Source organism: Clytia hemisphaerica, unplaced genomic scaffold (assembly GCF_902728285.1).
Source record: "Clytia hemisphaerica strain Z4C2 unplaced genomic scaffold, Clytia hemisphaerica genome assembly, whole genome shotgun sequence".
Taxonomy (NCBI): Eukaryota; Metazoa; Cnidaria; class Hydrozoa; order Leptothecata; family Clytiidae; genus Clytia; species Clytia hemisphaerica.
The window spans coordinates 2,753,836-2,766,709 of NW_027104175.1; the positions used below are offsets into that span (position 1 = coordinate 2,753,836).

Below are 12,874 nucleotides of genomic sequence, written 5' to 3' on the forward strand. Positions count from 1 at the left end.
CGTTGAAAAGGTACCATTGCTGCCTCATTACTTAGGGGTTACAAATTAGATTCAGAAAGGTTTCCACCACACCTATTTGTGTCTGTAATAATCTATTTTGCTTTTTTATAGGAAAAAATCCAACTGGGTAAACTTTTAATGAGATCAGGTTTGACTCTTGGACCAGGTAAAACTATTAAACCAGAGACGAAACAAAAGACGAAACAAAAACAAAGAAACAAAAAGAATCGCTCATCTTTGAAACGGGTAGATGAAAATTCAGGACCGTCAAAACGAAAAAGTGTTGGGTTTGATGTAGAATCTGAAAACTAACTGAATATTATTTTGAAATGACTGAATTTTATCGAGTTGAATGTAATTTTTGGAAAGATTTTAGATGTTTTGTATATATTTTGCACGTCATTTTTATGAGATGAAATTATATTTATTGATCAATTTTTATGTTATTTGTAAATCGTTACATAACTTTTTTTTAAAGCATAACACTTATAACTTTCCGGGCTTGGACAAATTGACCTGCTAACAAGAAAGTGTATATTATATAGATCTAAATTTGTTAATATTTGGTACGATTTTTATGGGAATAAATCGGGAATATTGAGAATTTTACGAATGATATAAAACGCTTCCAAAACTACTGTAGCTTTTGTTAATAATCCAAAAGTTCGCTCAACAATAAAATGAAAACATTTCTGCTGAAAATGAAAATTTCCGGATAATTCGAGAGACGAACCAAGCTAGCCGCACTTACCCATAACAATCCAAAAAACTCGCCAACATTACGAAAATTCGGATAGTTTTGCGGTACAGCCATTTTGATAAAAAACCAAGCTTGCACTTTATCCACGAGAGAAAAGCTTGGTTCGTCTCTCGAATTATTCTAAATTTTGATTTTTACCAGATATATGTTTTTAATTGAAGTACGGTATGGGCTAGCTTATGTCTTTGTCTTATTTCAAAGTGACTTTACCGCATCATTATCCCAATTTTTGTGATTTGGTGTGTCTGATTGATGAAGCGCACGTTTGGATTGTTAACGGTAACTTGGTCAGGCGGTTGTGAGGTATGACCGCTTTACGGAAGCTCCGGAATTTGCTTTCCGGACGTCGGAAGATTGAAAAAATGTTCAATATGATAACAGTGAATGGTAGAAAAAAAGTTACAATGAAAATATTATCTTGAACTTTTGAAAACTTCAGATAAAATACAGCAATAAAATTTTGTTTGGATTAAAAGTACGGGTTAACATAATAAAGAATAACGTTAAAAATCTTATCGTCAGCCGTGCAAAATTACTCGAATCTGATTGGTTTAGAGGAGTGCAATTAATCGTTAATTGCACTATTACCACTTTTTGCACTCTTCGGCGGGGGGACACTTTTGTCCCCTCAGAAAACTTTCCCTTTTTTCTAAAAAAACTATGATTTACTAATGATTATTTACTGACGATTACCTCGGAATCGTATGTTCTGTCGTCCAAACCATACGATTACTAGTACTAATTCTAATTTGATTAGAATTGATGCATATATATTATGTAATGTTAATAGAAAAGCTACGAATCTTATGTAAATTATAATTTAGTAAAATGTACATTTGTACCTTAAGATTTTTAAAAAATCTTTTAAAATAGACTATCACCTATTTACACTCGCAAAATAAAACTCTCTTCTTCCTTACAATATTTAATTCAACTGATAGATTGAGAATAATTTATACGAAATATCTCACAGATAGCTTTTTCAGTCTGCCAAATCAAAGTCTTTAAGGTTGTCATGTTGAAGCGTTTTTTTCCCATCAAATACTGTTTATTTTTTCGAGGTTTCATCCGAGTTTATATTCATGTTAAAAGTAAGGAATTTCAGCACCCTCGACAAGCTGATGTCGTTGCTAAAAAGAGAAGTATAAAACATTTATTCGTCGTCATATTTACCTGTATCAGTTAAAAAACCTCGAACACCATCGATTAAATTGCACTTTTTGGCTATCTTCGCCTATTATAACTCGGGTTAAAACTCTCGCCAGTCTTAATACCAATAGATATTTTTGTTTATTTCTTTTCTTTTGCGTGAATTCCTATCAGGGCTATCAGGACACTCTCAATCTTTGAAATCAAACCGCTTGATAAATTTCTCAAGAGTAAGAACTGAGGGCAACAAAGACATTCTACAAAGACATTTTTCTTACATATCAATATTTTTCCAATTTTCTCTGGCTTGTGACGACTTAAGAAATGTTCGAACTCGTCCCAACCTCCTCCAACTCGTACCATCATGTGATCGTGCAAAAGCTGAAATTTTTGAAGAAAAAATATTTCCTTAAATCTTTCATTAAAGATATTCTTTTGATATAGGAAGGAGGCGCGCCTCTCTTATGCTGACAAAGCTAAATCAATAAAATAATTCCTCAAAAATTGTGCTCGTGCGGCGCGGAAGGGGGAGAAGCTTGCTTTTTTTCTTTTTGATAAAATGCTTGGTAAGCAAATGGTAGGAGATACATCAAATGATTCTCTTTAACAATTTTCAAATGCAAAAGGCGTTCATCTGTTTTTGTCCTCAATAGAAGTTACTCACATTCAAGTGATGGGAAAAATATCGTAAACTTACCCGAACAAAAACTGTGGTTTTGCCATTCACAATATACTTTCCTTCCTTGATCTTTTCCACTTTAACCTCGTGCTGCAATGCACATCTTTGAACCTGAAAAGCAACAGTTTCATAAGACTTGAGTATACATCTGACTGAACTTTGCTTTGCAAAAAATCAAGTCGACCAAATAACAACGGGCCACTTACCAGCGCCATCCATTCTATAAAAAGCTACAAGTGGCCCCCAGGCTACAGTTTGATTTGCTTACTTGACTTTCTTTTATTTGTTTGAATGAAAATACTTTTACGGAGACTTTTAAAAGTGTTCAAATGGAATACCTAAAGTATAAATTCGTCAAACAGCGTCAAATCCAAAATTCCACACTGGCTAAATTTTGTTTAAAGTTTTCGAATTTACTCCTTTTTCTGGATGATTATTTTCTTGTACAAACCTTTGTGTCTAGATCAGCAATTTTGCTATTCTTTCTTCTCCTTATCGTCACATTTTGTTTTGGGTCAGCTCTTTCCTCTTCATCAATTTCATTTTCAATTTTGACGATAGACGGAATAAGATCAAGTTCGTACTTTGATGCGATTCTTCCAAGTTCAAGTAATGTCAGGACAACGTGCTTTAACTGCTTTTGAAGAACAAGGCCTTCTGATTCAAAAAGAATGGTATCTTTCATTCCAATGTTTTTACACCATTGAATAAATTTAGCTGCGTTATCTCTAGCGAAAAATGAATGCCGTTTGACATTATTGTGACATTGAAAATCAAGTCTTGGAAGAGGCTTGAGTTTCATTTTCATCCCTCCAGTTGAATTCCTTTTCTTCATCTTGACATAATTCTCTGAATGAATTTGAATTTTCTCTGCTAATTTACAAATAAATAACCCATCATCCAACATGTCAAGAAAATTGTTTTTATCAATCTTTATCCTCAGATATTTTGATATCCAATCAGCTACGTCTTTCACCAAGGGTAAAACACTTTTCTCCATTTGCTCTGTGATTTGAGCAGTGAGAGGATCAATATTTTCTCCGTCATCTTGAGTCTTCAGATCTGACATTTCTTTATTTCATATTCGTGAAGCTTTGTATCTCTAGTATATTTTCAAGTTTATACAGTTAATACATTGGAAAAGCAATACCTTAAAACTCAGCCTTTTTTGTTTTGAATGAAAATATTAATCAGAGATACAAAACACAAACCTCATTAGCGACCTTTTGCTGATCACAATGACAATGTCAAGAATAATTAATGCTGTAGGTTTTAATCAACACGATACCTTGATTAAGAAGAGGTCTATCTACAGTCTGACAGTATATTTTTCAAAACTTTTTATTTCGAAAAAATGAAATGGACACATTTCTTTCTTTTCAATAACAAACAGTCTAAAGGAACTCTTACCATATTACACCCTACTGCAATACTTATACTTAAGAAAATGTTTGCGTTTTCTCAAGTAACATAAAAGACAAAAAAAACAACAACTGAATTGAACTATTTTTTGATAAACTTTCTCCCCCATCTCTCTTCTAGCTGTTCAGCAGGCTTTTTAAATATCCTTTTGTTATATACTATTTTCAGAAAATATATATTTACTATTTCAAGCAAAAAAAAGAGAGAAAATATATTGGTTTTTTCACGAAATCAAATAAAGAGGTTATCGTGAAACAACAGAAAACGTAACAAAAATATAATACATAATATTTAAAGCAGATAAAGGTGCAAAACACAAAAAAAATATTCCCATATGGCACTTTTTTCTCTCTGTCGGCTTCGTGTTTTGTTTTGATTTCTTCCTACCATTTTTCTTTTCCCGCGCGAAATAACAATACTAACCAAATGCGGAAAGCAAACTAAATACAAATTTGAAGTCGCGCGTATGATGGGCTCGCTCTGTACAGTATCGAAAACACTAAAAATGGTAGATATGAAGCGGCGGCACATATCTGCGGCGGCGGGTACCAAATAAAAACATGAAGGTATAAACTTTGGGCGATCCGATGTAACTTCTTCCAAAATGGTGATCTGTACCATCATGTACGTGTGTACGTGCTGGTAGCTTTATACGTGATGGTGAGTACATTAAGTTTTAAAAAAGGTCACTTGGTAGGTATGTACTATCGAAGGGGCACTTTTTTGATTAGAATATTTCCTCAACCTCTCGTTCCTATCATTTTCGAACTACGAAAGCAGGTATAATAGTCGCGCGGCTGAGGTCGAAAAACGTTTCATTTCGTGATACATCTTTTAGATTCCAAAAAAAACAACGGAAACTCGCGAATTAGTATGTGTAGATTACAAATCAAAAAAGTTTCCACGATATTATCGTGTATAAAGTAACGAGTAATTGGCGATTTTTTGTGTTTCCAGGCAAAATTGCAAGGCCTGGAAATGATACATTGGCCTATTTGTGGTGAAAAACTGATGGAAAACAGGGAATTTCCCCACAATCTGCATTAATTTATGCAAAATTAAACACCTTTTTGACCACAAATAGGCCCATAACTTTTGATCTAGAGAAGTTGGGACTTTGGTGTAATACACTTTTTTGCTCAGTTTGAAGAGCTCTATCGTGTGATATAGGTCTTTTTTTAATTTGAAGACCCCCCAAAAATCATGAATTTCCAGGCCTTGCAATTTTGCCTGGAAACGCAAAAAATCGCCATTTACTCGTTACTTGCACGATAATATCGTGGAAACTTTTTGATTTTGGAATCTACATATACTAATTCGAGAGTCTCCATCGAAAAAAGTGGAATCTAAGAGGTGTATCACGAAAATCATTTTCTAGCCACTTTTTTCGACCTCAGCCGCGCGACTATAAGAATTACTGTGAAGTCGGGTAACTTGCATCAGTGCCAAATACAAATTTAGAGTCGCGCATATGATGGGTTCGCTCTGTACAGTATCGAAAACACGAAAAATGGTAGATATGAATAATTCCTAAACCTCATTCCTATCATTTTCGAACAATTTGGAAAGAAAATGTAATGAAAGTGGTACCTACCACTGACAGTGGAGGCAAACATGCATAGCCCTCATCAAATGAATGACCTGTCTGGTCATTAAAGTACAAACTTAAATCAAAACGAAAAATGTTAGAGTAGAGCTTCGAGCGGAGATGCGTAGTCCGTTTGTTTTGAAATTTTGCTGCTTTGATTGGTCAGTCATTTGATGGCTACTGCGAGAGGTCCTAAACAGCTAAATCCGACACACCACTCCAGACGTCCACGCTCGATAGCATGGATCATCGGAACGGCTCGATAACGGATCGATATGTGATCGATGGATTACTTAACGATCCGGATATAGGAGATCGATAGAGGATCGATACTCAAGATTTTTTTAAGCTTATGATTAGTTTATCGATTATTTATCGATCTATCATCAATCTTTTATCGATCTCGATTAACGATTGATGATTAATCGATTAACAATCGATGACGAATCGATATACTCGATTGAAATACTAGCTCCGATAATGGATCAATGAAGGATCGATACTCAAGACTTTTTAATGGCTGAATCTTCCATCGATCTCCCATCCGGATCATTAAGTAATCCATCGATCACATATTGATCCGTCATCGAGCCGTTCCGATGATCGATCCTATCGAGCGCGGACGTCTGGACCACTGCCTAAATAGACCTTTTTTCAAAGAGGACGTCCTGTTGAATAATTATGTAGTCCGGCCATAAAAATAATGATAGAGCCATGCATAATTACTGTATCATGTATATTGTAATAATTATGCATGGTTTTATCATTGTTTTTCTGCTGGACTACATAATTATTCAACAGGGTGGCCTCTTTGAAAAAAGGTATATCCGATGGGATCTTTCAAAGATACAAACTAAAATGAAAACAAACCTTTCTCTGTGACGCAACGAAGATACCAAAGTGTCAACTAAACTGAGAGATTTGATACAATGAACCAATCCAAGCGTAGTTAATCGATATAATCGATAATCTTGAGTAATCGATAAATAATCGATAAGTAATCGATGGATTGGATATCGATTAACCGATAGAATCAATAGGTAATCAGACCAATTGATTATTTCCAAGCTATCGATTACTTATCGATCACATATCGACTACATACAACCTATCGATTACTTATCAATCATGTATCAATTGTTAACAATCATCGATTACTTATCGTTCATGCATTGATTACTTATCAATTATTTACTTATCTTCGATCACGTATCGTTATCGATTATATATCGATCGTGACTGACTATTGACTACATTACCAGCCCTTTTTACGCCGGCCCTTATTCCACTAATAAGGTCCGGCGTAAAAAGGGCCAAAATAAGGTATTTAATGAAATAGAGAAAATTTCTGGAATTCGCCAAATCTCATACCGATATATACTTTGAATAAACGCCCGCTTTCGAATTAATAATGCTCCTCCAAAAAGGCAAACCATTCAATAACGCCCCTTCTCTAAATAAAACGGTAACTTTGTTTTTTTTAACTTTTTTTTGTTCAGCCTTTCATAGGGTTTGATAATGCTTCAGCCGAAATTTACCGTATGCTTATAAAAAAAATTAGTGTAGTAGCTTTTCTAGGCCCTATGCTACCAGGGGATTGGATTCAATTCAAAAGTACATCCCAATCGAGATCAGCGAAAAATGTTACTTTTACTTTCGCAAAGATGGCGAAATTTCGAGAAATCGAAAAATTTAATCTCGCGAAGGCGAAAGTTAATCCAATTAAAGTACCACTCCCTAAAATCTGATAAATAATCAATCACGAATCGATAGTTGATCGATTAACTATTTGATCGATGATTAATCAATTTTTGATCGATATGTAAAAGATCAAAAGCTGTGATCGATAGCCGATCGAATTTTAATCGAAGTATAATCGATCTATAGTCGATAAACAATCGATGACAAAATTGATCGATAAATAATCGAGCTTTGAAAAAATCTTGAGTATCGATTACCTATCGGTTAATTGATATCTAATCCATCGATTACTTATTGATTATTTATCAATTACTCAAGATTATCGATTATATCGATTAACTCCGCCTGGACCAATTGAACCAAATAACAATAATTGCTTCTTATAACAAAACAAATTTTTTTCATAAATGACAACAGTAGTAACAGCATCATAAAAAGTAATGAGATGTTTTGATTTTCCAAAGCACACAAAAATATAAAAGAGGTCTGTGTACGAGCCCACTCATTTTGAAACGTTACGTAATCAAGCCTGGTTTTTATTACTTTACACTGGCACTTGGCTTGATTGCGGGCCTTCCGTAAATAAACATCCGGACTTATGGGTGGTAAAGAGGGCGTTGATAGTTGCCGCCTCATTGATTCTATGTTTGTTATTCAAATTAAGTGCTACATCAGTCATCTAGATGATGTATTTGCAACAACAAGGATGAGAGTTACTGTAAGTTGGTCTAATATCAACATCCCTCGTCTAATTCCGACACCCTTTTTTAGAGAAAGGAATAATATGGAAGTTGAAATCACTCATTAAAATAGATATTTCCTCTCTTACCATCTTGCAAAGAAAAATAGTTTCGACCTTTCTATTATTTCTAGCTTTAAAAAAGGGTGTCGGAATTAGACAAGGAAGGGGTGTCAACATTAGACCAAGTTACGGTACCTGAACCAATTTTGCAATGCAAGACAATTAATTAAACATTGAAAGTTTAAAACAAAATAAAACGTGCAGCAGCCAAAATCAACCAACCAAAATTTGTCATTCAATTCCCGAGACAGCGCTTCCATTGAATAACCTCTAGCTCTACAAGAGATATTTTAAACAGTTGGCCAGCCAACCAGCCAACTTCAACCAAAACTGCCTAAGCACTTAGCTTTGCACCTTCTTGCCTTAGCCAACAGCGCAGCAACACCTACCAACACAACTGGAACATCAACATCACCACTACCAGCTATCGTACCATAACTTGGTCTAATGCCGACATCCCTCCTCTAATTCTGACACCCTCTTTATCAGCTGAAATTGATAGAAAAGGTCAAAACTATTTTCTTTGCTCAGTGGTCAGAGAGGAATAATCCTTTTTCAATCAGCGATTCAAGCTTTCATATTATTCCTGTCTCTAAAGAAGGGTGTCGGAATTAGACGAGGGATGTCGATATTAGACCAGCTTACGGTAGGTTGGTCTAATATACTTTAGACACAATAGACAAAAGATTTATTCCTCTCTGATTGCTAAGCAAAGGAAATTAGTTTCATTCAGTGATTCCGACCTGTGCATAGTTTTTTGTTTATTTTTGTCTTGTGGGTAAAATTTTTGTCAGTTAGAAACAGACATCTTGCTTGAGGTTGTTCCCTAAAACTAGATTTTGCAGAATGGGTTTTTTTAGATAGTGCCTCCAGGGTCCATAATAAAGCTAAGTGGTGGTTACTGGTGGGACTGCTAACCAATATAAAACCAGGCCTGCCAACTTGAGTTTTCCAATTTGATCAAGAAAATTTTTTCAGAAAATTGGAAAATCAGGAATCATGCTTTTTTGCAAATATTGAAAAATCAAGAAAAATTTTTTCAAAATGCGTGAGAAATGAAATTTTGACAGTTATAACCTGTTTTTTTGCAAGATAAATTTTGTTGGGGGTGGTATTTGACACCCTTGCAATCAGGTGGGCCCTGACTATCAATAGTCAATGTGTGGTAGTACCAGTGACTTCCAAAGAGTTAGCATTACTTGACAATCTCTTGTTTTGAACGTTCGATGGATCCAAGCAATGATACTTTTGACTTTTCTCGATCTGGTTTGTAATGTGTTTGCTGTATGTCATGTTAACATCCAGAGTGACTCCTAAATCCTTCACGTCCATCTTGGTTTCGATAGGAGAGCCAGTGTCTGAGAGGTAACTTGAGTGTTCTTTCAGTTCTTCATTTTTTCCGTATTTAAGATGTTCAAACTTCAAGCCATTGAGCTGCATGTTGTTTAATGATGTCCATTGATACACCACATCAAGGTCGTTTTGTAGAAATTGAGCATCAGTGTTATTAGAGATCTCCTTCATTAAACGTGTATCGTCGGCAAATGAAGATAGAAATGAATGTAGGATGTTAGTGTCAATATCTTGGATCATTATCAGGAAGAGAAGTGGACCAAGAACTGATCCTTGGGGGACGCCAGGAATGACTTCTGCTTTTTTGGAGAGGATGTAGTCAACAGATACTTGTTGGGTCCTACCGGTAAGGAAGGATCTGATCCATTGCAGTAATTTGCCAGTTATACCATTTCTCTCGATTTTATGGAGTAGGATTGTATGATCTACACGGTCAAATGCCTTGCTGAAATCAAGGTAAATAACGTCAACGTTACGTCCTTTTTCAATGTGATGAATGAGTCGTTCTGTGTGCGATAGAAGTTGGCTAAGACATGATCTTCCAGACCTGAATCCATGTTGATTATCGTTAAAGAGGTCGTTTTCTTCTAGATGATTTTGTAGCCGTTTTCTGACAATCTTCTCGAAGATCTTGGTTACATGCGAAGTTAATGCTACAGGTCGATAGTTTTCAGGTAGGCCTTGGTTGCCTTTTTTAAAGATGGGTGTGATGAAACTGGTTTTCAAAAGTTGAGGTGTGTAGCCTTTGTCAAGTATATTTCTCCAGATTAGAGAGAGAGGGGCGGCAATCTGTGACTTGACTTGTTTTAAGAAAATTGCAGGGAAGCCGTCAGGTCCTGCTGCAGCATTGAAGGATAAAGTGTCGATCTCCTCTATAATATTTTGTTCTGAGAAGTCGATATCACTTAGATTTGGTTGATTTTCGGTGATTTCTGGCAAGTTATAGTTGGGTAGTGGCTCCATAAAAACAGAGGTATATTGATCTTGTAGAATGTTTGCCATTTTTTGACTGTCATTTGTCAGTTGATTGGTTTTTGGATCCTTCAATGGTCCAACCTTCGGTTTGTGTTTTGAAAAGCGTTTTGCGTACGAACAGGTACGAATAAAAATATTTTGGATTGGATTTTATTTTCGAAGTAGCATTTGTTTCTTGGTTCTTTCTTTCATTGGAGTATGATTCTTGAAGTTTAAGTTCAATATCGATAAGTTTTTGGTGAATCTTTTGAGTTGATTTCCTTTTCTTTAGCTTTGATTTTCAGTGATAACGTTTATGCATTTATCAAGGAAAGTATCATATTGTTCGTCTTGGTCTGAAATGGGGTTTAAAATAGCATGCCAGTCAATATTTAGTAAATCTTTTTTAATATTTTCCCAATTAATTTTGTGGCTGTGAAAATTAAAATTGTCAAATTTGTTGTGTGAGGTTTTCTTGGTAAAATTTTTACAAGTTTTGTCGAAAGTCATATGGGTTGCAACTTGGACCATATGGTGATCTGAATGAATGGTAGGAGTGACTTGGTAGTCGAAAACCATATCTGGATTGTTTGTTAGTAAAAAGTCTAAAATATTTCCGTCTTTATGTGTTGGTTTATGAATTGTCTGATTTAAGTTTAGGTGCATCATAAAATCTGTTAAAATATATATAAGCTGATTATCACAGCTTTTTGTTTGTGTGTATGTATCGTTGATCAATGTGTGTGGAATATTGAAGTCTCCACAAATATAAATGGATGGGGTGCAGTCGCTAATGGTATCAATCTTTGAAGTTATTGAAGCGAGCATTTGAATGAACTCAGGACCATCTGATTTGTGAATTTTGTTGGTCGGTTGTCTGTAAAGTATTCCAAGAATAACATTAAGTTGCTTAGAGTATAAAAGGAGAGCTTCGTTTACCCCATTGGAGAATTCCAATAGTGGTTCGAAAAGAGGAGCAATATCATCCTGTAAATAGAAAGCCACTCCGCCGCTGTTTCTGCCATATCTAGATTTCTTTCTATTTCTGTCTTTTCGAAATAGCTTATATCCGTCAATTTCTAGCTCCGCCTCGTTATGACCTTTGGATAGCCATGTTTCTGTCAGTCCTAGAAAAATGTGATTCTCTGACTTCAAAATTTCCCTCAGATATGGTACTGAGGAGTGTTTGGTCTGAGGGCAAAGACCTTGGATGTTTAAAAACATGAAGTTTCTCAATGTTGCATCATCTTGAAGTTTGGATTGGATAGTTGGTTTGATTGGTTGAAGTTCAGATTCCCCAAGTGAAGTGGTAGTGGAATTGTGGCTTGGGTTTGGTATCGTTGTTGATTTACCAGCTTGGACACTTCTTGAGTAGGGTGAGTTTGTGGTGGCAGTTTGAGACTTTCGTTGATGAATGAGATCATTTGCAGGCGAAAGTTGTCCAGTATTTTGAGAAAATCCAATGAATCGTTAGTTTCTCTGTGGTTCTTTGTTGGAAGATCTGATTTCTTTGACATGGATCTGGTCCCTTTGACGTGTGCAAAAGTGCAGTGGGTATTGAAGCATGTACCACTTTTAATTGAGGAAGAGCACATTCTGGGGTGAAACTGTGCACAGTTAGTTCCAGCATTACATCCTCTTGGACCTTTGTTTCCGTATTTCATGAGTTCAATGGAAGTTCAATGTTTCCATAATAGGATCCTTTCGACACGATTTCAGCGTTTTTACGTTATATTCAATGTTTCTTGACATCTTTTTCCTAATAAGGTCAAAAAATTCTGCTGATTTATTGTGAAAAGAATTGCCAATTCTATCTAAAACACCCCACTGCTAATCAGGATGTCATGTTTGATAGTTTCAATAATGCAGCATCGAAACAATGATAAGAAAAATTTAGTGAGCTTTTATAATAATTTATGCATTAACTTGGAGTTTTTAATTATTCAATATGACATCATCCTATCCTAAAGGTCTATCAGAATGTCATATTTCGATTCCGAAGTCATTGCACTGCTGTGTAACTTTTGTCATGTCAGATTTTTTATGAGATATTGATTTGAGAGTTTCATGCAAACAGTCGTCAGCTACATACAAATTTGACTTAATTCAAAACCTAAGTAGAAAATTTGATAAATAAAAAAAATCCCATGTGAGCATTTTTGTCTAGCCCTTTGTTTTATATAGATAGATAGATAGATATGAGCCCTCTGAATGCATTCGGGATGGGTCCAACCCACAAAGGAGTAGGAATCACGGCGCTGACAGACACTGCGACTTCACAGTCGCAAGCTGCCAAGCCATGGCGTATACCATGACACTTGAACGATACTGGGAGAGCGATGCTCACGCGAGGCCGAACCTTATGAGTGCCACGGCACGTCACAATGTCTGTCTAATCTACCCACACTCTTGTATCAGAGTAATGATACCCAATTCCCCTCACATTGCATGGGTTGACCCGGGTGA

At 35.6% G+C, this 12,874-nt stretch overlaps 2 protein-coding genes across 2 annotated transcripts in view; one reads left to right on the forward strand and one right to left on the reverse strand.

The window, feature by feature from the left end:
• LOC136814525 (anoctamin-7-like) overlaps positions 1-634 on the forward strand; it is a 38,622-nt gene extending 37,988 nt beyond the window's left edge. Inside the window, exon 15 of the mRNA XM_067071085.1 lies at positions 112-634. Coding sequence (XP_066927186.1) covers positions 112-312 — 201 coding nt within the window. The 3' untranslated portion in view covers positions 313-634. The remainder of the gene's footprint in view (positions 1-111) is intronic.
• A 1,101-nt stretch (positions 635-1,735) lies between these two features.
• On the reverse strand, positions 1,736-3,723 carry LOC136814317 (growth arrest-specific protein 2-like). The gene is made up of 4 exons (XM_067070840.1): positions 3,040-3,723; positions 2,607-2,699; positions 2,188-2,290; positions 1,736-1,890 (listed from the first exon to the last, which is right to left on the reverse strand). Exons 1-4 carry the CDS (start codon positions 3,655-3,657, stop codon positions 1,862-1,864), a joined length of 843 nt encoding a protein of 280 aa, XP_066926941.1. The 5' UTR covers positions 3,658-3,723; the 3' UTR covers positions 1,736-1,861.
• Positions 3,724-12,874: the final 9,151 nt, after the last annotated feature.

What these genes read in the sequence shown, in the direction of transcription:
- LOC136814317 (XM_067070840.1), bottom strand. Translation starts at nt 3,657, where the DNA reads ATGTCAGATCTGAAGACTCAAGATGACGGAGAAAATATTGATCCTCTC. An exon ending in TTGCTGATCTAGACACAAAG is followed by an intron (nt 2,700 to 3,039) that starts GTTTGTACAAGA and finishes GTTGCTTTTCAG; the next exon opens with GTTCAAAGATGTGCATTGCA. An exon ending in AATTGGAAAAATATTGATAT is followed by an intron (nt 1,891 to 2,187) that starts GTAAGAAAAATG and finishes TTCTCTTTTTAG; the next exon opens with CAACGACATCAGCTTGTCGA.